At 38.0% G+C, this 25833-nt stretch overlaps 2 protein-coding genes across 3 annotated transcripts; both read right to left on the bottom strand.

Annotated features, from left to right (window-relative positions):
* Positions 1 to 236: 236 nt before the first annotated feature.
* LOC141760192 (interleukin-13 receptor subunit alpha-1-like) lies at positions 237 to 12745 on the bottom strand. 2 transcript variants are annotated; one of them, XM_074622793.1, is made up of 10 exons: positions 12504 to 12745; positions 10695 to 10828; positions 8945 to 9068; positions 8689 to 8791; positions 7111 to 7307; positions 6736 to 6863; positions 5516 to 5651; positions 4135 to 4225; positions 3951 to 4026; positions 237 to 2655 (listed from the first exon to the last, which is right to left on the bottom strand). In XM_074622793.1, exons 1-10 carry the CDS (start codon positions 12565 to 12567, stop codon positions 2563 to 2565), a joined length of 1146 nt encoding a protein of 381 aa, XP_074478894.1. In that variant the 5' UTR covers positions 12568 to 12745; the 3' UTR covers positions 237 to 2562. The 2 variants fall into 2 exon arrangements, with proteins under 2 accessions (XP_074478894.1, XP_074478892.1); XM_074622791.1 differs by lacking the exon at positions 237 to 2655 and adding an exon at positions 2941 to 3051 and having other exon boundaries at positions 12504 to 12736.
* A 179-nt stretch (positions 12746 to 12924) lies between these two features.
* LOC141760194 (interleukin-13 receptor subunit alpha-1-like) lies at positions 12925 to 24857 on the bottom strand. Its single transcript, XM_074622795.1, has 11 exons — positions 24587 to 24857; positions 22778 to 22911; positions 21028 to 21151; positions 20772 to 20874; positions 19193 to 19389; positions 18818 to 18945; positions 17607 to 17733; positions 16226 to 16316; positions 16042 to 16117; positions 14597 to 14778; positions 12925 to 14417 (listed from the first exon to the last, which is right to left on the bottom strand). The coding sequence occupies exons 1-10, from the start codon at positions 24648 to 24650 to the stop codon at positions 14695 to 14697; spliced, it is 1128 nt and encodes a 375-aa protein (XP_074478896.1). The 5' UTR covers positions 24651 to 24857; the 3' UTR covers positions 12925 to 14417; positions 14597 to 14694.
* Positions 24858 to 25833: the final 976 nt, after the last annotated feature.

Below are 25833 nucleotides of genomic sequence, written 5' to 3'. Positions count from 1 at the left end.
TAGCATACAGTAGGCACTGACAATGTCTTCACCAAAGCTTGTAAACTATTCGACTCTTATCACTCGCTGCTGCACCCGATTCGACTGTTATCAGGCCATTAAATAGGCGTTATCAGTGGCTATAAGCACCATAGATGTTGGTCATTAGGGGCCCACTACGCCTACTACGATGCAAAAGTGAAAGTGACATTTAATAGCAACACATTCTAAGAGGTAAAACTGAATGAAATGTCACGTTTTGAACACAAACAAAAAGGCTTCTTTAATTTTAGACAACAAAACTAAAACTTCTTCAGGTTTAAACAACAAAACTACAACTTCTTTAGGTTTAGGCAACAAAACTAAATCTTCTTTAGGTTTAAGCAACAAAACTACAACTTCTTTAGGTTTAAGCAACAAAACTACAACTTCTTTAAGTTTAGTCAAAAAAAAAAACACTTGGTTAAGTTCAGGGAAAAACATTGTGTCAAACACAGAGACAACTACACATTGTTGGTTTCACACAGGATGTGTTTCCTGTCTCCTGGGTGAAACCCTGTGTTTTTAGAGGAAACTGTTGTGTTCTTTTATACCTTCTTTCAGTGGTCTACCATGTGAATAGATGATAAAACCTATTAGTGGGTGTAGTAGGCCCCTACTGAACCACATCTATATGGCTTAAAGCGACTGATAACACCTATTTAATAGCTTGTCAACAGTCTAATCGGCTGACTCCCTTGATTAGATTATTGTAACTATGTATTCAGAAATTGGTCCAAAGTGAAAAGGACAAATATGACTTGAGGGAGGTAAAAATAATTACAAAAAACATGAGGAAGAAGAAAGGATGTTGCTCATTACAGAAAAAACATATAGATAACATATACATAGGGTACATAACCGCCCATAAAACCACAATATGATGCTTTAAAGTAAACAAATTGGATATAACATGTTAAGTGTGTAAAAGTGAATTCTATAATTAAAATGTTTCTAAATTCTAAAGTGAACATTAGAGGTACTTTATGAGAACCTATTATGCTTTTGTGCATTTTCCCTCAACTTCGTTGTTGTTGTTGTTGTATAGTTTTTTGTGAGCAGCATGTGTGTAAGAATGATTCTGTCCCAAGCGGTTGATCACTGTTACCGTGATCACTATAAGCGTTTTCCAGTGTTTTTTTGAACATTAAATCATGTAAACATGTTCTAGTAGAAACCCAAAATACAAGTATGCACCTGAAAATAAGCATGATAGGTCCTCTTTAGTAACAGATACATTTTTTGAGACAATAAAAACTGAAACGTCTGCGCAGAAATGGCAACTTCAAATATATCAAAGGAAACAGCATAACGCGTATTATAAAATCCTTCAAAAGTGGCGCCCAGCATTGGCAGCAGTCTGGGCACGTCATCAAAACATTCAACCTTTTTGCTTTACCGTTTCAAACTGTACAACATCAATATTAATGCATCAGCAGTTTTACACAAGGGTGGTAATACTTCAGTAGATGGGAGCTCCTAATGTCTCAGGTCAATAATGAGATGTTGAGAAGCATAATCGTCCCGCGACTCCCTCAAACATTTAACATCCATTCAATACAACTGTATTTCTGTGCATTTGAGAGAGAAAATGTAATACCCTTCATCTGATTTTCCGGTACAAACGCTTCTGAAAGCAGAAATAAAGGAAATCATAGGAGAAGTTAACCCTCTGAGAGCCACAATAGAGCCATTTTTGTCTTTTTTAGGGAGATACAGGAGGTCTTTAGGGGGAGCAGCAAACTCAATCAGTGAGATCATGTAGGGCAGCTCTCTGTCCAAGAAATGTGTATGTAGTAACTAAGGACTCAGCTATTGCATTGTGCAAGAGTCTAGCGTTTCCCTGACCTTTTGTCCAAGCAGATATCAAACAATCGTGTGAGTTCTGTGTAGACCATGGGGTGCATCCCACGTCTCTTAATTGCATCCACGTTTCTCTGACTTGGGATTTGCCCGATCCTCACTCCTCCGTGCAGAAATAAGAGCTTTGGGACGGTCTTAAAGATGGCGCACCGGAACAACTTTCGGTTCAAGCAATGAGCGAGGAAACGACAAATACTTGAGATTTGAGATGCACCTCATGTGGGTTCAGTCCTCTCACCTTTATAGAATGTGTTCGGCCACTGAAATGAGCCACAGCTGACGACTTGCTCGGCACACGTCAATGATAAACATAATGATGGTGATGAGGATTCTAGAGCGAAGTATTGATGGCAATGCGAATTCGGCGTAAAGTGCATGGTGGCACATTGGGACTGATAAGGACCTTCAGTTCCATATCATTCAGTGTGACTCACTTCTGCATTACTCTGTCTAAACAACATTGAGTAAGCGTAGTGCATCAGTTTGGCAACAACAGTGCACAGGAATGCAATAGCTACCACCGTTTGTTTTTGTTCAATGGAAGTTTGAGGTCTCCCTTGTTGATGCACTCCTGGATTCATCAGTTAAACAGTTAAGTCTCTATTTTTCTTGTTAATTCAGTACAACAAGAATTTGGGAGACTCTGCAGATTCAAGGTGTTGCCGCTGCAGAGATGTGTCATCAGTCCAGAATGTTGCTATGGGGATCTCCCACCAGAGTGATTTTACAGTTTTCTTCTTCCTCTGCCGGGACGTACAGGTTGCGAACACTGATCTGAGAAAAAGAAGAAGAAAATAAAGTGAGAGAAAGCCAAACACAGTGTGGCATTTAATAATAATAATAAAAAAACATCATTCTATCAATTGTTGCCATTGTGGGCACGTTTGGTTTGAGCTCTGGTGAGGATAACTTTTAAGGCTGCATTTTAGATGCCATTATATTTATCAGATACTAGGTAGGAGACAATAGGAGGTAACTGCTCCCGGCACAAAACCACAACACTTAAAGGTGCAGTGTGTGTGTGCAAAGCCTGTGGGAGAACTACGGTGGCCAATGCGAATGGCTCTCTCTAAGCTAGTGTTTGGTTTGTCCGTTCTGGGCTACTGTAGAAACATGACGGCCGGCTCCGTGAAGAGGACCCACTCCGTATGTAGATATAAACGGCTCATTCTAAGGTAACAAAAACACAATGATTCTTACTTTCAGGTGATTATACACTAAAGAAAACATACTTATTAATTAGGGCTGTCAATCGATTCAATTATTTAATCGTGATCAACCACATGATTGTCCATGAGCAAACACAAATTAATCGCACATTGTTCAAAATGTACCTTTAAAGAGATTTTTCAAGTATTTAATACTCTTATCAACATGGGAGTAAAATATGCTCAAATCATAACATGGCAAACTGCAGCCCAACAGGCAACAACAGCTGTCAATGTGTCAGTGTGCTGACTTGACTATGACTTGCCTCCAAAACTGCATGTGATTATCATAAAGTGGGCATGTCTGTAAAGGGGAGACTCGTGGGTACCCATAGAACCCATTTTCATTCATATATCTTGAGGTCAGAGGTCAAGGGACCCCTTTGAAAATGGCCATGACAGTTATTCCTCGCCAAAATTTAGCGCAAGTTTGTAGCGTTATTTAGCCTCCTTCATGACAAGCTAGTATGACATGGTTGGTACCGATGGATTCCTTAGGTTGTCTAGATGCATATGATGCCAGAATCTTCACTTTAGCTTTAAGCTAGTCCGCTACAACGTCCGAAAGATCGTTTGCGTTAGAAAAATTAGTGGCATTAAAAAATTTGCGTTAACGCCCTAATATTAATATTATATTCCATTTTTGCCAATAGATCCCCTAAATCCTACACAGTGGCCCTTTAAACGTTTACATATAGGTACTTAACTTAGCTTCATATTTACCATACAGACATTAAAGTGGTAATGACCTTCTCATCTAAGTCTGGGCAAATACTTCCCAAACTACTATTCCTTTAATGAATCAAGGAGACCGGATAATCAGGGAGTAAGCCCAGTCTTAATATTTTAACAAATAGTCACCTTATTGTTGTTGTCAGAAATATCGCTGAGGAAGTCCCGAGGTTCTGGTACTTTGGGGAAAATAATGTCCTTATTCCTGTACAGAGAGAGTTAAATATTAATATATAAACAGTTAAATATCGGAGGCAGGCAAACAACTAAAACCAATTGGAGCAAGAGCAAAAAAGATGAAGACTTTACGTACTTCCTGAAACACACAAAAATCAGGGCTGCCAGGCCAGCGAACATCAGTGGGATGATAATGGTAGCATACAGCCACAGATTTGTGTCCGCTTCTGCATGCAAAAAAACATCAGCAACATTATGATCGTCAGAGAGTGACCGGCAGTGTTTTCAAGTTACAAAATGCAGTGTTTTTACAGGGAATATAAAAAGCAGTGATGGAGGAAGTACTCAGATCCTTTACTAAAGCAAACCAATACAAAACTGTAACAGTTCAATTGTTCAAAAGCTCAAATCAGATATACTGTTGGGTAGTTTAATATTTATGCAGGATATTTTTTTAAGTTCTTCATATGCTTTGTATGTTTGTAAAGTAACTACAGCCATTTGTCAGTCAAACGTAGTGGAGTGAAAAGTAAAACATTTCCCTCCGAACGTGATGGAGTAGAAATATAAAGTGTCATAAAATGGAAATACTCAAGTGAAGTAAAGATACCTAAAATTTGCTCTGAGTAAATGTACTTAGTTAAATCCCACCACTGTTAAAAAACAATCTCAACTTCAGGGGGGATAGAATGTATTTCTGTCTACCGGTATTATTCTTAAAACAACCACTGGATTGAGGTAAAATTAGTAATTTTTTATTTTTATTTTTTTATTTTTGCGGTCGAAAAGTAAAAAAATTACGTCCTAAAATCTTTTCCTAACCACTTTTCCTCGACCACCTTGTTAAATAGCGCTTTCAGTGACAGACTGCTTCACCTGCGGTGTGTGAAAGAGAGATACCGTTGTTCCTTCGGCTGCTGTAACACTTTATCAGCATATAATAAAGGATTATCTCACCTAACGTGGACAACCGGTAATAAAATATCACTTCATTAAGAAGGTTGGAAATAAAAAAGGAATAACCCACAGGCTACCACAAAGTTCATATGATAAATACAGAGTTATTTTTTAGCTATGGTGAAGGAGTAGAACCATTAAATGTATATTTCTTCCTTTTCGAACGTAATATTTATTTATGTTGATTATTTGTTTGCTATATGTTCATTTTATTTGTTATTGTTGTTTTTTTACTTATTTGTTACTTGGTCGACATAAATAAATAGAAATAAAGCAAAACTACGTTTTTGTCACTGTCCACTCATATTCATCAACATGAATCCAATTAGTATATGACTGTATGAAAATAATATGCAAGATAAGCATATCGTTTGTTTTCATGAACGGCAGAATGGTGCGTCGCTATTAAAAGTTGCGGCCGCAAGGAATTGTGGGACGGCACTATGTCCTTTCCTTCGGTGAAGGATGGTCCTGTGTATCCAATGTTAAAGGAGATAATAAAAGGTGTTTGTGATGGAGCTCTTCAACAGGATAAGAAAATAGAGAGACGATGACCGTACCAAAATACTTCTCTTCACTCCGTGGCGATTCACGTCCTTCCACATACAAAGGCTTTGTTCTTATATCCATACGGTACGGACAGTTAGAGACCACGTCCCACACAGCTGATGTTTCTCCTTTTTCATAATGTTTATACTGTGAGAAAATGCAGGCACAATTGTAACAATTAGTTGACAGCACAATAATGAAGCGGACAATATGACTGAATTTGCTGAATTAAGTCTCAGAAGCGACTTCATCCCTTTTTGTGAATTTAACCACTACCGTTTACATAATTAGGGCGCGAGCAACGACAATTGCGTTTCATTTCTTAAAATGAATCGCATTTTTGAGAGCCTTAAGGTGCAACCAACTACCCAGCAACTCTTGGGCATAGCGTTATTACTATTACCGGTTTGTTTAAAGAAGAAGTTTGGACTGATTTCGTTGTCTTTTTTTGTACCCAAATGGGCTTTATTCTATTGTAGTGTTGTCAGTTGTGAAACAGAAAATGTTCCCATATACTCAGAACATCCCCCTGGGTGCTCTCAGGGTCATCTACAACATCTCTCCCAATTCATTGTCTATGGAGCAGTTCCACACTTTATATACCCCATTACATCACAAGTTGGAGTTTTAGCACTCAAATTTTGGGATTTGGGAGAGCGTATTAATATTTTTTGGACTGTCTTAGACCATAGGAATAATGTGTATGAATTTTGAAAATGGGTGTAGTTCCCCTTTAAAGGTGCCCTGTGGTGTCTTTGACCACTAGTAGCGCTGTGGAGCAATGTTTGTGGGTCCTGTTTTGTTTGTATTGTGCATGCACACGAGAAGCAGGAGGAGCACGGCGGCAACGCAATTCACAATCCTGCCTGATAGCAATGCGCCAACAAAGGCAAGAAAGAAATGGAAAAAATATAAACTATTTAGGATTTAATTATTTGTTTTAAAAGGTCGTTGTAAAAGGAAGGAAATGCCTTCAACACGTTTGTTAGACCTGAGGGATAAACATAACACATTTACATAAGAAACACTGACTGCAAACACAGCTATTGTTTGTTTGCAAAAACACTGAAAGTAACCTCGTGGAAATTTCATAAGATGGTTCAATAAGATTCAAATTAGCAGAGCTATTATTTACGTCCATTGGATTCTTATATACAATAAACAGACTAAACAAGCTTCAATTTAAAGAACTTAGAGACAAATCTAATTATTGCACTGGTGTGTCTCTTACCTTCGTGTCATTACACTCGGTGTATCTAATTGTAGTGTTCCACTGAACAGGGATGTTAGGAAGAGTCCAGTTGATATAGAATTTACCCCCAGTTTTAGTGACTGTCCAGTTAAGGGCAGGAGGTCGCACTGCATGGAGACAGACATTACAGAGATTTAGTAACTACAATCCAGTCTTACATAATCATAAAATTATTACACAGGAACGGACTGTACACAAGGGCACACACATCTCCACACCACAATAACTGCTAACACATTTCCAAGAAAGGACAGGGAGCAACTTCTCTTAGAAGTCTGAGACTGAATGGGGAAGTGCGACGTGTTTCAACAGAATGTCACTCTTGATAATAAATAAGTACTGGTTACTGCATACCGTAAGGCTCTATCTTGTCGGTGTACAAGACATGCGTGTTGTTCAGCGTTCCATTGATCAAGATGTGGATTTCGTCGCTGTTGTCCGCCTCCAGATCACAACCAGTGAAGCCGTCGGGGTCAATGTACGATGAGCACTCTTGCACTTTTTGATCGGACTTGTCGTAAATAGATACAGAGCCATCATTACGCAATACCCTTGGAAAGATAGAGGCAAAAGGTTGTTTAATTTCACGTTGCTCACAATTTGTGCAATCCTAAAAGGAATAAATTAATAAAACAATTAATTAAATAAACCATTTCATAAATAAGCCCAGTTTTTCCCCGATTATGCTACTCAGACCTGGCCAAGTGGGAACATAAAACACCGTTCAATAAAGATAAGGGAGTAGTTGGACATTTTGGGAGGATCATTACCACTATTGTTTGTCTGTTGAATATGAAGCTACAGTCAGCAGATGGTTAGCTTAGCTTAGCATAAAGCCTGAAAACAAGGGGAAACAGCTAGCCGGGCTCTGCAGAGGTCACAAAATCTGCCTACCAGCACCCCTAAAGCCCATTAATTAACACAACACAATGCAATACAAAACCCAAAGAATAAAAAACACATTTAAAGGACAGCAGCAGTGACTTCCTGGTTGCCTGGCAGCCTCGTGTGGACGATAAGATTCCAGGAAGTCACTGCAGCCAGCCAAGAAATGTGTTTTTTATACTTTGGGAATAAATTACGTAAACTATTTCTTTAATCTGCAGAGTTTTCAAAACTTTAAAGAAGTTGATTTGGAAACCTGATTGTTATCCTACCTTAACAGTGAAGTAAACAAGCTAAGTAACCTTTTACATGTGGGACTAAATGGTTGTTGTTTAGTTAGGTAATGGATAAAATCATAAATAATCTTGACATGTGAATTGTCCAGTCATCAGAGGCCATGAGCCGCAAAAAAACAACAACAAAAAACAACAACATAGGCCTATATACAGTATATTATTGTAAGACTTATTCCCTGTGACATTTCAGAGCAAACTAATATATTTTGCAGATTATTGATTTTAAGGATTTATTATGAAAATGGCAAAATGTAAATGTTCTTCCAAAATAGATTTAAGGAAATTCTTTATTTAGCAGCTAGTGGTGTGCACCACACAACACCAGTTTCCTTAAATACCATTATCTAAGTGAATGTAAAGCACTATTAGGCCTATGTGGCGTTCCTCAGAATCACCAGTGTGGGATGGACCTTTATAAGGTTAACTTCATTATACATCTGTTTTAGCTTCAGTCCAGCAGAATCCAACTGTGCTCGTTTTGACACAGCTGCAGTGAGGTCAAACTTAAACTTTAGCTGAACTCGATCTAAACTGCCTCCACTAACCAGTCAAGTCTACAGTTTACAGTGAGGTCACAGTGACCTTTGACTTTGAACACCAAAATCCAATCAATTCATCCTTGAGTCCAAGTGGACGTTTGTGCCAAATTTTTAAAAATGCGCTCAAGGCATTCCCGAGATATCACGAGAATGGGACGGACAACCTGAAAACATAATGCCTCCGGCCAAAAACAATACAAACCCACACATACCGATAGTAAAACCGAAGATCAGCATGTCTGTCTGGGGCCTGGTGCCAGGAGCAATGAGTTTGTCTGGTGGCATGGACGTAGCACTCCAAATCCACCACCAGGCCTGGGAGGAAATGAGACACACATCTTAGTAAGCAAACACAGATGCTAATGCAGTATATGGTTCAAAAAGCACATTTCTTTGTCTACTTAAAAGCATTCACACTTTGAGAACAAAATAGTGTTATTAAAGTTAATGGTGAGCAAAATTAGTTACCTGGGTAAAATAGGTTGACCTTGAACGGCTCACTACTTCCAGTTTCACAGACAGTTATAATCTCCAATGGCCGAGAGCTTCTTTTCATCACAACGTAGAACTTTTTGGTTTGGCCTTTGACATCCTGAATCCATGAAGAACAGAGAAAAATAGAATTACCGCCTCGCTGTTGTATGCCTCCGCCAACCAGTCAAGTTGCAGTTTACATCCATGTCTGTCCTAAATGTCATCACTTTATCATTTTATCCTGTTTGACGTTTGTGCAAAATTGTCATAATTAGGATATGAATTCTTGAGTTATGGCCAAAAACGGATTTTGTGAGGTCACAGTGACCTTCACCTTCGACCTTTGACAACCAAAATCGAATCTTGAATCCAAGAGGACGTGTGTGACAAATTTGAAGAAATTCCCGTTCCGGCATTCCGGAGATATCTCATTGACAAGAATGGACCGGATGGATGGACGGACGGACGGACAACCCGAAAACATAACGCCTCTGGCCACAGCTGTCGGCGGCGCGGAGGCATAAAAACACTACGTCAACAACAAAAACCTCATCAGTAACACTGTACATGTAACACATTTAAAGTCAAAAATGCAGTTGTGGAGTTGTTTTATAAAACATGCACTAGCCATTATTGATTGTAATATTGTAGATATGTAATGTTATGGGTCTTCTGTGTTGTTAATAGATTTTTGGCAGACAATTGATCAGTTTCAAAATCTCATATAATCTAATGCACACATGCAGACTGCAGAGGGAGACTAACATTGTATAAAAGTAAGATGGACTCAGGCACATTGTCATTAGTCACATAGGTCAAGCAAGCATCAATAGAAAGGCAGTTCATGCAGGTGTTATATGATAAAATCTATACATTTAAAGCCCCTATGTGAAGAACGTGGTCAGTGGTGGAACATACTAAGTACATTTACACAAGACCTGTACTTAGATACAATTCTGAGGTACTTGTATTTTGATTTGATGCTACCTCTACGACTCAGAGGTTATCATTGCACTTTTTACTTACATTTATTTGACAGGTATAGTTGACTTTGCAGAATAAGATTAAACATATGATCAGCTTCTAAAATAGGATACATTCTTACATATTGAACTACCCAACTGTATATAAAGTAGTTAGAATTCTCCATCCTGCATTAAAATGCTGTGTATTTGCATAATAATAACAAAGCAATATACATAAGTATGAAAGGGGCCATTCTGAAAAAAGAGTAATTTTGCTTTTGATACTTTAAGTACAGTTTGCCAATCATACTGCTGTTCTTTTACTTAAGTCAAAATGTTAATGTTGGGCTTTTACTTGTATTGGAATATATTTTACATTACATATCTGCATCTATTTAACTACTCCAGGTCCTTCTTCCACCACTAATTATAGCATCTGGCAAATTATTCTGATGACATAACTTTTTGTTTCTAGAGAAATGAGTGGTGTACATTGCTTTGTAAACACAGCGGTTGTCTATGCAAAGCTAGAGATGGTGTCAATTTTGGGAATAATGCCCAACAGTGTATAAATAGTGACCCTTGCACTGCGCTTACTGCAGTGCATTGAGATAATAATCTGAAAATATAAAATATTCAAATATTCAGAACTGCGTCAGGGATCCTCAAATAAGATTCAAAGATTGTTGTGGAATTGCATTCATCAAACATTTAATGAAAAGCATGTATAGCTATTGAATAGAATTGCATTTTAAATAGATAAATACATGCATACTCACATATTCAGCCTCATTGGGGAGGATCACAGTATACATGCAGTTTTCCATTGAATGTTGTGGTGGTTCCCAGGACAACTGTATATACAAATCGTTAATCCATTGCAGGGACACATTTTGTGGTGGTAAGATTTGGCCTTAGGTGGAGAAAGAGAAAGGAGAGAAACCTGAAATGTCAGTGTGCCTTTAATTTGCCTGTTGATCTGTGAACACCACCTGACTTCTCTTAGACTCCTTTAGTCTAGACTCGTCTAGTTTACAGCAGTCCAGTGGGGTTATTTGTTCATCCAGAGGGACAAATCTGCCTCAAGGAAATGACTGAACTGCCAAAAAATCTTTATGTAGACAAACTGCTGGCAAACATCTGCCCTCTTTGGAGAGAAAAGATAACTTTCCCACGCAGCTCGTAAAAAATAGCCACATTCATACTCACAGATCAAGTTTATGTTGTGTACTGTAGCCAATGAGAACTGGCAACAGTACACATATTTTCTTTATCTTTAACCTTTCTATCAGTGAAGTTGGTTTTAAATTGGATATTCAACAGACATTGACTCCGGATCCCACAGTGTCATCACCCCATGTTGGCAGTCCCCTAAGTATTTAAATAACACAATGACTGGTTGGTTTTTTTCAATACCTTCACAGTGAACGAAAATATGTACTAAATCGGTCTCATGTTGCACTTATTTTGATTGCTAGTGTGTAATTCCTTTTATTTTGATAGAAAATAATTATAATGATTCTTCAATATCTTCCTTGTAATGTGACCCAGTGGGTCATGTATCAGTCACCTTCAGCAATTATGTACAAATGTCTTTTTGCCACACCATAAATTCTTAGAAATTAAGCTATATTTCCAGGTACAAATGTAGGACATTTATTTTGGAAATTCTCTAAATTGATACAGTAAAAATGCTTGTAGTTAGAGTTATACTTCATTAAAATTCATCAGTTAAGGTAAGGAATTATGGACCAGTGTGTTTTTACAGCACCTCAAGTTTCAGAAACTGAGGTATTTCAAGGTATAAATGTGGGACTTTTATTTTGAAAATTCTCTAAATTGATACAGTAAAAATGCTTGATGTTGAAGTGTATGTAGTCAGAGTTATCCTTACTTAAAATTCATCAGTATTTACACATTACAGCACCTCTTAAGTGTCAGAAACTGAGGCATTTCAAGGTATAAATGTGGGACTTTTATTATTATTATCAAAAATGATGAACCAATGTCATTTTACAACACCTCAAATTCTTAGAAATTAAGCTATATTTCCAGGTAGAAATGTGGGACTTTTATTTTGGAAATTCTCCAAATTAATACAGTTAAAATGCTTGATTTTGAGTCTGTAGTTAAGAGTTGTTCTAAACTTAAATGTATCAGTCAAAGTAAGGAATTATTTTTTTATTTTTTCCAGCAGTCAAAGAATATAGAATATAGAATTTAGAATATAGAATATAGAACATAGAACATAGAATATAGAATATAGAATATAGTTTCCACACAATTTTGTGTTTTTTTATTTATTTATAAGGGATACTTCCTGTAAATTGTATCCAATCAATGTTATTTCTGTATTTTTTTTTATATTACATTCATGTAGTTCTTCATTGTCACAAATGTCTTTCCTCTCTCCTAAGACAGTTTTACTTGTCTTGCTCAACAGCGCAGGTGACGTCAGTGCTGGGAAACACACAGTAACTTCGGCTAAGCTCTGACAAAATTGGGAAAAGTCTCCAAGGAAGCAGTTCATAACACAAAAGGTTAGGAAAATGACAGAAAAAACACAGAATTAAAGTATATTTTCTCACCTCCTTGGGATGAAACAGTTAGAAAGAGGCAGCTTAAAACGAAAAAGTCCAAACTTTGAAACATCCTGGTTCTCCACCTCTGAGTCCTTTGAGTTGAGTTCTTGAGGATACAATGTTTTCCTTTGACTCCTGCCAACTGTTGTCTGCTGTCCAGTCTGCCTGTCACTGTTTGTAAGAAGTTGTACAGCAAATGTCGGTGTTTCAAATACGACTTTCGCTTCCAGTCAACCTTTTCCTGGAAGGCAGCATGAAATCTGTTGTGAGGCTGGAAATAGGCGGAGACTGAGTGCTTCCCTTTTTTTTTTTTCTTTTTTTTTTTTTTTTACGAATGCATGCACACACACACGCACACATCCGATTAGTCCCACAAAGTCACTCAAGGACACTTCTAAATTAACTAAAGAGAAACTATAAATAAAAATCAGAATCAGAAATACTTTATTCATCCCTTGGGGGGAATTGAGTTACATTTTGCTCCCACTCTAGAATATAAACATAGAAATAATAAATAATATTACCAGACCATGCAAGTAAAATGGGGCAACAGTGTCTCAGCCTCATTTGGGGTAAGCAATGGTGTCAAACAAGGGGGAATTTTTTCCCCAGTTCTTTTTAATTTGTATATTAAAGGGGACTGTTTGTAAGAATCAGAAATGCTTGTTAACAGCGACACCTGTGGCCGTTAAGTCGACGAAAGTCAGCGTCGGGCTCGCACTTGCTCGCTCTAAATAGACATGAGTGAGCATCGCTCAAAACAGTGAGGCGACACACGTCAGCTAAAACCACAATATCACTCTATATTTCACCTGTGTTGTGTGTTCTGTCTTGTGTTACACAAAATCCCACCGACAGAATTAGCACAACACGCTGAGACTGTCTCTCTCTCGCTCTCTTCTTTACCGCCTCCTCCTCCTGGAGATAAATGAACGGAAAGCTGCCGATACCGGAGGTTTCTGGGCCTCTAACAGGTCCGAACGACAGGAGAGCACAAAACTCTCAGCCCAAAAGAAAACAAGAGAAAAGTCCCGTTAGAGAAATCAACGAATGAGGCAAGAGCGGCCGATGCTGTGGGCGGCGTGCGGCGGTGCGGCTCGTCGTTGCAGCAGCAGCCAGACGGCTGCCTCGCCAGGAGGAGAGCGAGTGAGAGACGGTGTGTTGCGCTAATTCTTGTCTCATTTGTGGTCTGATGAACAGTAAATTCATCTGAGCTGGTTTGAAAAATTAAGCAATCTGGTTGAGAAATTTCCATGACTATTAACCAAACTGCCATTCTCTGCTTGAGAAAGAACTGTTAATCAAAAAACAGGAAGTACAACTGGCTGAGGAGGCTTTCAGCAGAATAGATCCTCTTTAAGAAGAATTTAAAAGACATACCTAATGGCACGGAACACCAGCCTACCTTCAAAGAGGACATCATATCTGACTATATGACCAGTAATGAGGAATTTTCTTGGTCATTGATTTTCATTTATGTTCTCAGTCACTGTATACGTTGTTTTTATTATTTTGGCTATAGTGTGGATGCCTGTTGTCATTGTTATTATAATCATTAGTTTTATTGTTGTTGATTTATTGCTTTTTTGTTGTTGTTTGTTTTTTGTTCCCTTTTGCCCTTGGATTTGTAATTTATATTATGTTGTAATGTTTACTTGTGTGGACCCCAGGAAGAGTAGTTGCTCCCTTTGTTAGTGGCTAATGGGGATCCGTGTGTGTGTGCACGAATCATGCACACACACGCGCACACATCCGATTAGTCACCTTCATTACACATGTTGATGCCATTTTTTTCACTAAAAGTATCGACAATGTGTTTTTGAATAGATTTATGTAGCCATGATCTGCATCCTTTTCCCACAAAGTCACTCAAGGACACTTCTAGATGAACTAAAGAGAAACTATGAATAAATATCAGAATCAGAAGTATTTTATTGTTCCAGGGAGGAGGTGGGATGGGGGGGGGGGATTGAGTTACATTTTGCTCCCAATCTAGAATATAAATATAAATATATAATAGAAAATAATATTACCAGACCATGCAAGTAAAATGGGGCAGCAGTGTCTCAGCCTCATTTGGGGTAAGCAATGGTGTCAGACAAGGGGGAATTTTTTTCCCAGTTCTTTTTAATTTATATATTAAAGGAGACTGTTTGTAAGAATCAGAAATGCTTGTTAACAGCAACACCTGTTGCCATTAAGTCAACAAAGTCAGCGGATCTTCCACCAGAGTGATTTTACAGTGTTCTTCTTCCTCTGCCGGGATGTAGCGAACAGTGATCTGAGAAAAAGAAGGAGAAAATCAGATACTAGGTAGGAGACAATAGGAGGTAACTGCTCCCGGCACAAAACCACAACACTTAAAGGTGCAGTGTGTGTGTGCAAAGCATGTGGGAGAACTACGGTGGCCAATGCAAATGGCTCTCTCTAGAGCCTGTGTTTGGTTTGTCCGTTCTGGGCTACTGTAGAACATGGCGGCCGGCTCCGTGAAGAGGACCCACTCCGTATGTAGATATAAATGGCTCATTCTAAGGTAACAAAAACACAATGATTCTTACTTTCAGGTGATTATACACTAAAGAAAACATACTTATTAATTAGGGCTGTCAATCAATTAAATGATTTAATCGCGATCAACCACATGATTGTCCATGAGCAAATGCAAATTAATCGCACATTGTTCAAAATGTACCTTTAAAGAGATTTTTCAAGTATTTAATACTCTTATCAACATGGGAGTGGGCAAATATGCTGCTTTATGCAAATGTATGTATATATTTATTATTGGAAATCAATTACCAACATAAAACAATGACAAATATTGTCCAGAAACCCTCACAGGTACTGCATTTAGCATAAAACAATATGCTCAAATCATAACATGGCAAACTGCAGCCCAACAGGCAACAACAGCTGTCAGTGTGTCAGTGTGCTGACTTGACTATGACTTGCCTCCAAAACTGCATGTGATTATCATAAAGTGGGCATGTCTGTAAAGGGGAGACTCGTGGGTACCCATAGAACCCATTTACATTCACATATCTTGAGGTCAGAGGTCAAGAGACCCCTTTGAAAATGGCTATGCCAGTTATTCCTCGCCAAATTATAGCACAAGTTCGTAGCGTTATTTAACCTCCTTCACGACAAGCTAGTATGACATGGTTGGTACCGATGGATTCCTTAGGTTGTCTAGATTCATATGATGCCAGTATCTTCACTCTAGCTTTAAGCTAGTCCGCTACAACGTCCGAAAGATCGATTGCGTTAAAACAAATTAGTGGCATTAAAAAATTTGCATTAACGCCCTAATATTAATATTATATTCCATTTTTGCCAATAGATCCCCTAAATCCTACACAGTGGCCCTTTAAAAGTACTTAAAGTACTTAACTTAGCTTCATAGTTACCATACAGACATTAAATGGTAATGACCTTCTCGTCTAAGTCTGGGCAAATACTTCCCAAACTACTATTCCTTTAATGAATCAAGGAGACCGGATAATCAGGGAGTAAGCCCAGTCTTAATATTTTAACAAATAGTCACCTTATTGTTGTTGTCAGAAATATCGCTGAGGAAGTTCCGAGGTTCTGGTACTTTGGGGAAAATAATGTCCTTATTCCTGTACAGAGAGAGTTAAATATTAATATATAAACAGTTAAATATCGGAGGCAGGCAAACAACTAAAACCAATTGGAGCAAGAGCAAAAAAGATGAAGACTTTACGTACTTCCTGCAACACACAAAAATCAGGGCTGCCAGGCCAGCGAACATCAGTGGGATGATAATGGTAGCATACAGCCACAGATTTGTGTCCGCTTCTGCATGCAAAAAAACATCAGCAACATTATGATCGTCAGAGAGTGACCGGCAGTGTTTTCAAGTTACAAAATGCAGTGTTTTTACAGGGAATATAAAAAGCAGTGATGGAGGAAGTACTCAGATCCTTTACTAAAGCAAACCAATACAAAACTGTAACAGTTCAATTGTTCAAAAGCTCAAATCAGATATACTGTTGGGTAGTTTAATATTTATGCAGGATATTTTTTTAAGTTCTTCATATGCTTTGTATGTTTGTAAAGTAACTACAGCCATTTGTCAGTCAAACGTAGTGGAGTGAAAAGTAAAACATTTCCCTCCGAACGTGATGGAGTAGAAATATAAAGTGTCATAAAATGGAAATACTCAAGTGAAGTAAAGATACCTAAAATTTGCTCTGAGTAAATGTACTTAGTTAAATCCCACCACTGTTAAAAAACAATCTCAACTTCAGGGGGGATAGAATGTATTTCTGTCTACCGGTATTATTCTTAAAACAACCACTGGATTGAGGTAAAATTAGTAATTTTTTATTTTTATTTTTTTATTTTTGCGGTCGAAAAGTAAAAAAATTACGTCCTAAAATCTTTTCCTAACCACTTTTCCTCGACCACCTTGTTAAATAGCGCTTTCAGTGACAGACTGCTTCACCTGCGGTGTGTGAAAGAGAGATACCGTTGTTCCTTCGGCTGCTGTAACACTTTATCAGCATATAATAAAGGATTATCTCACCTAACGTGGACAACCGGTAATAAAATATCACTTCATTACCAAGGATGGAAATAAAAAAGGAATAACCCACAGGCTACCACAAAGTTCATATGATAAATACAGAGTTATTTTTTAGTTATGGTGAAGGAGTAGAACCATTAAATGTATATTTCTTCCTTTTCGAACGTTATATTTATTTATGTTGATCATTTGTTTGCTATATGTTCATTTTATTTGTTATTGTTGTTTTTTTACTTATTTGTTACTTGGTCGACATAAATAAATAGAAATAAAGCAAAACTACGTTTTTGTCACTGTCCACTCATATTCATCAACATGAATCCAATTAGTATATGACTGTATGAAAATAATATGCAAGATAAGCATATCGTTTGTTTTCATGAACGGCAGAATGGTGCGTCGCTATTAAAAGTTGCGGCCGCAAGGAATTGTGGGACGGCACTATGTCCTTTCCTTCGGTGAAGGATGGTCCTGTGTATCCAATGTTAAAGGAGATAATAAAAGGTGTTTGTGATGGAGCTCTTCAACAGGATAAGAAAATAGAGAGACGATGACCGTACCAAAATACTTCTCTTCACTCCGTGGTGATTCACGTCCTTCCACAATAATTCTTATATCCATACGGTACGGACAGTTAGAGACCACGTCCCACACAGCTGATGTTTCTCCTTTTTCATAATGTTTATACTGTGAGAAAATGCAGGCACAATTGTAACAATTAGTTGACAGCACAATAATGAAGCGGACAATATGACTGAATTTGCTGAATTAAGTCTCAGAAGCGACTTCATCCCTTTTTGTGAATTTAACCACTACCGTTTACATAATTAGGGCGCGAGCAACGACAATTGCGTTTCATTTCTTAAAATGAATCGCATTTTTGAGAGCCTTAAGGTGCAACCAACTACCCAGCAACTCTTGGGCATAGCGTTATTACTATTACCGGTTTGTTTAAAGAAGAAGTTTGGACTGATTTCGTTGTCTTTTTTTGTACCCAAATGGGCTTTATTCTATTGTAGTGTTGTCAGTTGTGAAACAGAAAATGTTCCCATATACTCAGAACATCCCCCTGGGTGCTCTCAGGGTCATCTACAACATCTCTCCCAATTCATTGTCTATGGAGCAGTTCCACACTTTATATACCCCATTACATCACAAGTTGGAGTTTTAGCACTCAAATTTTGGGATTTGGGAGAGCGTATTAATATTTTTTGGACTGTCTTAGACCATAGGAATAATGTGTATGAATTTTGAAAATGGGTGTAGTTCCCCTTTAAAGGTGCCCTGTGGTGTCTTTGACCACTAGTAGCGCTGTGGAGCAATGTTTGTGGGTCCTGTTTTGTTTGTATTGTGCATGCACACGAGAAGCAGGAGGAGCACGGCGGCAACGCAATTCACAATCCTGCCTGATAGCAATGCGCCAACAAAGGCAAGAAAGAAATGGAAAAAATATAAACTATTTAGGATTTAATTATTTGTTTTAAAAGGTCGTTGTAAAAGGAAGGAAATGCCTTCAACACGTTTGTTAGACCTGAGGGATAAACATAACACATTTACATAAGAAACACTGACTGCAAACACAGCTATTGTTTGTTTGCAAAAACACTGAAAGTAACCTCGTGGAAATTTCATAAGATGGTTCAATAAGATTCAAATTAGCAGAGCTATTATTTATGTCCATTGGATTCTTATATACAATAAACAGACTAAACAAGCTTCAACTTAAAGAACTTAGAGACAAATCTAAATATTGCACTGGTGTGTCTCTTACCTTCGTGTCATTACACTCGGTGTATCTAATTGTAGTCTTCCACTTAACCTTGATGTTAGGAAGAGTCCAGTTGATATAGAATTTACCCCCAGTTTTAGTGACTGTCCAGTTAAGGGCAGGAGGTCGCACTGCATGGAGACAGACATTACAGAGATTTAGTAACTACAATCCAGTCTTACATAATCATAAAATTATTACACAGGAACGGACTGTACACAAGGGCACACACATCTCCACACCACAATAACTGCTAACACATTTCCAAGAAAGGACAGGGAGCAACTTCTCTTAGAAGTCTGAGACTGAATGGGGAAGTGCGACGTGTTTCAACAGAATGTCACTCTTGATACTAAATAAGTACTGGTTACTGCATACCGTAAGGCTCTATCTTGTCGGTGTACAAGACATGCGTGTTGTTCAGCGTTCCATTGATCAAGATGTGGATTTGGTCGCTGTTGTCCGCCTCCAGATCACAACCAGTGAAGCCGTCGGGGTCAATGTACGATGAGCACTCTTGCACTTTTTGATCGGACTTGTCGTAAATAGATACAGAGCCATCATTACGCAATACCCTTGGAAAGATAGAGGCAAAAGGTTGTTTAATTTCACGTTGCTCACAATTTGTGCAATCCTAAAAGGAATAAATTAATAAAACAATTAATTAAATAAACCATTTCATAAATAAGCCCAGTTTTTCCCCAATTATGCTACTCAGACCTGGCCAAGTGGGAACATAAAACACCGTTCAATAAAGATAAGGGAGTAGTTGGACATTTTGGGAGGATCATTACCACTATTGTTTGTCTGTTGAATATGAAGCTACAGTCAGCAGATGGTTAGCTTAGCTTAGCATAAAGCCTGAAAACAAGGGGAAACAGCTAGCCGGGCTCTGCAGAGGTCACAAAATCTGCCTACCAGCACCCCTAAAGCCCATTAATTAACACAACACAATGCAATACAAAACCCAAAGAATAAAAAACACATTTAAAGGACAGCAGCAGTGATTTCCTGGTTGCCTGGCAGCCTCGTGTGGACGATAAGATTCCAGGAAGTCACTGCAGCCAGCCAAGAAATGTTTTTTTTTATACTTTGGGAATAAATTACGTAAACTATTTCTTTAATCTGCAGAGTTTTCAAAACTTTAAAGAAGTTGATTTGGAAACCTGATTGTTATCCTACCTTAACAGTGAAGTAAACAAGCTAAGTAACCTTTTACATGTGGGACTAAATGGTTGTTGTTTAGTTAGGTAATGGATAAAATCATAAATAATCTTGACATGTGAATTGTCCAGTCATCAGAGGCCATGAGCCGCAAAAAAACAACAACAAAAAACAACAACATAGGCCTATATACAGTATATTATTGTAAGACTTATTCCCTGTGACATTTCAGAGCAAACTAATATATTTTGCAGATTATTGATTTTAAGGATTTATTATGAAAATGGCAAAATGTAAATGTTCTTCCAAAATAGATTTAAGGAAATTCTTTATTTAGCAGCTAGTGGTGTGCACCACACAACACCAGTTTCCTTAAATACCATTATCTAAGTGAATGTAAAGCACTATTAGGCCTATGTGGCGTTCCTCAGAATCACCAGTGTGGGATGGACCTTTATAAGGTTAACTTCATTATACATCTGTTTTAGCTTCAGTCCAGCAGAATCCAACTGTGCTCGTTTTGACACAGCTGCAGTGAGGTCAAACTTAAACTTTAGCTGAACTCGATCTAAACTGCCTCCACTAACCAGTCAAGTCTACAGTTTACAGTGAGGTCACAGTGACCTTTGACTTTGAACACCAAAATCCAATCAATTCATCCTTGAGTCCAAGTGGACGTTTGTGCCAAATTTTTAAAAATGCGCTCAAGGCATTCCTGAGATATCACGAGAATGGGACGGACAACCTGAAAACATAATGCCTCCGGCCAAAAACAATACAAACCCACACATACCGATAGTAAAACCGAAGATCAGCATGTCTGTCTGGGGCCTGGTGCCAGGAGCAATGAGTTTGTCTGGTGGCATGGACGTAGCACTCCAAATCCACCACCAGGCCTGGGAGGAAATGAGACACACATCTTAGTAAGCAAACACAGATGCTAATGCAGTATATGGTTCAAAAAGCACATTTCTTTGTCTACTTAAAAGCATTCACACTTTGAGAACAAAATAGTGTTATTAAAGTTAATGGTGAGCAAAATTAGTTACCTGGGTAAAATAGGTTGACCTTGAACGGCTCACTACTTCCAGTTTCACAGACAGTTATAATCTCCAATGGCCGAGAGCTTCTTTTCATCACAACGTAGAACTTTTTGGTTTGGCCTTTGACATTCTGAATCCATGAAGAACAGAGAAAAATAGAATTACCGCCTCGCTGTTGTATGCCTCCGCCAACCAGTCAAGTTGCAGTTTACATCCATGTCTGTCCTAAATGTCATCACTTTATCATTTTATCCTGTTTGACGTTTGTGCAAAATTGTCATAATTAGGATATGAATTCTTGAGTTATGGCCAAAAACGGATTTTGTGAGGTCACAGTGACCTTCACCTTCGACCTTTGACAACCAAAATCGAATCTTGAATCCAAGAGGACGTGTGTGACAAATTTGAAGAAATTCCCGTTCCGGCATTCCGGAGATATCTCATTGACAAGAATGGACCGGATGGATGGACGGACGGACGGACAACCCGAAAACATAACGCCTCTGGCCACAGCTGTCGGCGGCGCGGAGGCATAAAAACACTACGTCAACAACAAAAACCTCATCAGTAACACTGTACATGTAACACGTTTAAAGTCAAAAATGCAGTTGTGGAGTTGTTTTATAAAACATGCACTAGCCATTATTGATTGTAATATTGTAGATATGTAATGTTATGGGTCTTCTGTGTTGTTAATAGATTTTTGGCAGACAATTGATCAGTTTCAAAATCTCATATAATCTAATGCACACATGCAGACTGCAGAGGGAGACTATAATTGTATAAAAGTAAGATGGACTCAGGCACATTGTCATTAGTCACATAGGTCAAGCAAGCATCAATAGAAAGGCAGTTCATGCAGGTGTTATATGATAAAATCTATACATTTAAAGCCCCTATGTGAAGAACGTGGTCAGTGGTGGAACATACTAAGTACATTTACACAAGACCTGTACTTAGATACAATTCTGAGGTACTTGTATTTTGATTTGATGCTACCTCTACGACTCAGAGGTTATCATTGCACTTTTTACTTACATTTATTTGACAGGTATAGTTGACTTTGCAGAATAAGATTAAACATATGATCAGCTTCTAAAATAGGATACATTCTTACATATTGAACTACCCAACTGTATATAAAGTAGTTAGAATTCTCCATCCTGCATTAAAATGCTGTGTATTTGCATAATAATAACAAAGCAATATACATAAGTATGAAAGGGGCCATTCTGAAAAAAGAGTAATTTTGCTTTTGATACTTTAAGTACAGTTTGCCAATCATACTGCTGTTCTTTTACTTAAGTCAAAATGTTAATGTTGGGCTTTTACTTGTATTGGAATATATTTTACATTACATATCTGCATCTATTTAACTACTCCAGGTCCTTCTTCCACCACTAATTATAGCATCTGGCAAATTATTCTGATGACATAACTTTTTGTTTCTAGAGAAATGAGTGGTGTACATTGCTTTGTAAATACAGCGGTTGTCTATGCAAAGCTAGAGATGGTGTCAATTTTGGGAATAATGCCCAACAGTGTATAAATAGTGACCCTTGCACTGTGCTTACTGCAGTGCATTGAGATAATAATCTGAAAATATAAAATATTCAAATATTCAGAACTGCGTCAGGGATCCTCAAATAAGACTCAAAGATTGTTGTGGAGTTGCATTCATCAAACATTTAATGAAAAGCATGTATAGCTATTGAATAGAATTGCATTTTAAATAGATAAATACATGCATACTCACATAGTCAGCCTCATTGGGGAGGATCACTTTATACTTGCAGTTTTCCATTGAATGTTGTGGTGGTTCCCAGGACAACTGTATATACAAATCGTTAATCCATTGCAGGGACACATTTTGTGGTGGTAAGATTTGGCCTTAGGTGGAGAAAGAGAAAGGAGAGAAACCTGAAATGTCAGTGTGCCTTTAATTTGCCTGTTGATCTGTGAACACCACCTGACTTCTCTTAGACTCCTTTAGTCTAGACTCGTCTAGTTTACAGCAGTCCAGTGGGGTTATTTGTTCATCCAGAGGGACAAATCTGCCTCAAGGAAATGACTGAACTGCCAAAAAATCTTTATGTAGACAAACTGCTGGCAAACATCTGCCCTCTTTGGAGAGAAAAGATAACTTTCCCACGCAGCTCGTAAAAAATAGCCACATTCATACTCACAGATCAAGTTTATGTTGTGTACTGTAGCCAATGAGAACTGGCAACAGTACACATATTTTCTTTATCTTTAACCTTTCTATCAGTGAAGTTGGTTTTAAATTGGATATTCAACAGACATTGACTCCGGATCCCACAGTGTCATCACCCCATGTTGGCAGTCCCCTAAGTATTTAAATAACACAATGACTGGTTGTTTTTTTTCAATACCTTCACAGTGAACGAAAATATGTACTAAATCGGTCTCATGTTGCACTTATTTTGATTGCTAGTGTGTAATTCCTTTTATTTTGATAGAAAATAATTATAATGATTCTTCAATATCTTCCTTGTAATGTGACCCAGTGGGTCATGTATCAGTCACCTTCAGCAATTATGTACAAATGTCTTTTTGCCACACCATAAATTCTTAGAAATTAAGCTATATTTCCAGGTACAAATGTAGGACATTTATTTTGGAAATTCTCTAAATTGATACAGTAAAAATGCTTGTAGTTAGAGTTATACTTCATTAAAATTCATCAGTTAAGGTAAGGAATTATGGACCAGTGTGTTTTTACAGCACCTCAAGTTTCAGAAACTGAGGTATTTCAAGGTATAAATGTGGGACTTTTATTTTGAAAATTCTCTAAATTGATACAGTAAAAATGCTTGATGTTGAAGTGTATGTAGTCAGAGTTATCCTTACTTAAAATTCATCAGTATTTACACATTACAGCACCTCTTAAGTGTCAGAAACTGAGGCATTTCAAGGTATAAATGTGGGACTTTTATTATTATTATCAAAAATGATGAACCAATGTCATTTTACAACACCTCAAATTCTTAGAAATTAAGCTATATTTCCAGGTAGAAATGTGGGACTTTTATTTTGGAAATTCTCCAAATTAATACAGTTAAAATGCTTGATTTTGAGTCTGTAGTTAAGAGTTGTTCTAAACTTAAATGTATCAGTCAAAGTAAGGAATTATTTTTTTATTTTTTCCAGCAGTCAAAGAATATAGAATATAGAATTTAGAATATAGAATATAGAACATAGAACATAGAATATAGAATATAGAATATAGTTTCCACACAATTTTGTGTTTTTTTATTTATTTATAAGGGATACTTCCTGTAAATTGTATCCAATCAATGTTATTTCTGTATTTTTTTTTATATTACATTCATGTAGTTCTTCATTGTCACAAATGTCTTTCCTCTCTCCTAAGACAGTTTTACTTGTCTTGCTCAACAGCGCAGGTGACGTCAGTGCTGGGAAACACACAGTAACTTCGGCTAAGCTCTGACAAAATTGGGAAAAGTCTCCAAGGAAGCAGTTCATAACACAAAAGGTTAGGAAAATGACAGAAAAAACACAGAATTAAAGTATATTTTCTCACCTCCTTGGGATGAAACAGTTAGAAAGAGGCAGCTTAAAACGAAAAAGTCCAAACTTTGAAACATCCTGGTTCTCCACCTCTGAGTCCTTTGAGTTGAGTTCTTGAGGATACAATGTTTTCCTTTGACTCCTGCCAACTGTTGTCTGCTGTCCAGTCTGCCTGTCACTGTTTGTAAGAAGTTGTACAGCAAATGTCGGTGTTTCAAATACGACTTTCGCTTCCAGTCAACCTTTTCCTGGAAGGCAGCATGAAATCTGTTGTGAGGCTGGAAATAGGCGGAGACTGAGTGCTTCCCTTTTTTTTTTTTCTTTTTTTTTTTTTTTTACGAATGCATGCACACACACACGCACACATCCGATTAGTCCCACAAAGTCACTCAAGGACACTTCTAAATTAACTAAAGAGAAACTATAAATAAATATCAGAATCAGAAATACTTTATTCATCCCTTGGGGGGAAATTGAGTTACATTTTGCTCCCACTCTAGAATATAAACATAGAAATAATAAATAATATTACCAGACCATGCAAGTAAAATGGGGCAACAGTGTCTCAGCCTCATTTGGGGTAAGCAATGGTGTCAGACAAGGGGGAATTTTTTCCCCAGTTCTTTTTAATTTGTATATTAAAGGGGACTGTTTGTAAGAATCAGAAATGCTTGTTAACAGCGACACCTGTGGCCGTTAAGTCGACGAAAGTCAGCGTCGGGCTCGCACTTGCTCGCTCTAAATAGACATGAGTGAGCATCGCTCAAAACAGTGAGGCGACACACGTCAGCTAAAACCACAATATCACTCTATATTTCACCTGTGTTGTGTGTTCTGTCTTGTGTTACACAAAATCCCACCGACAGAATTAGCACAACACGCTGAGACTGTCTCTCTCACTCGCTCTCTTCTTTACCGCCTCCTCCTCCTGGAGATAAATGAACGGAAAGCTGCCGATACCGGAGGTTTCTGGGCCTCTAACAGGTCCGAACGACAGGAGAGCACAAAACTCTCAGCCCAAAAGAAAACAAGAGAAAAGTCCCGTTAGAGAAATCAACGAATGAGGCAAGAGCGGCCGATGCTGTGGGCGGCGTGCGGCGGTGCGGCTCATCGTTGCAGCAGCAGCCAGACGGCTGCCTCGCCAGGAGGAGAGCGAGTGAGAGACGGTGTGTTGCGCTAATTCTTGTCTCATTTGTGGTCTGATGAACAGTAAATTCATCTGAGCTGGTTTGAAAAATTAAGCAATCTGGTTGAGAAATT

Source organism: Sebastes fasciatus, chromosome 22 (assembly GCF_043250625.1).
Source record: "Sebastes fasciatus isolate fSebFas1 chromosome 22, fSebFas1.pri, whole genome shotgun sequence".
NCBI lineage: Eukaryota > Metazoa > Chordata > Actinopteri > Perciformes > Sebastidae > Sebastes > Sebastes fasciatus.
This window is presented reverse-complemented; position numbering and strand designations above follow the sequence as displayed.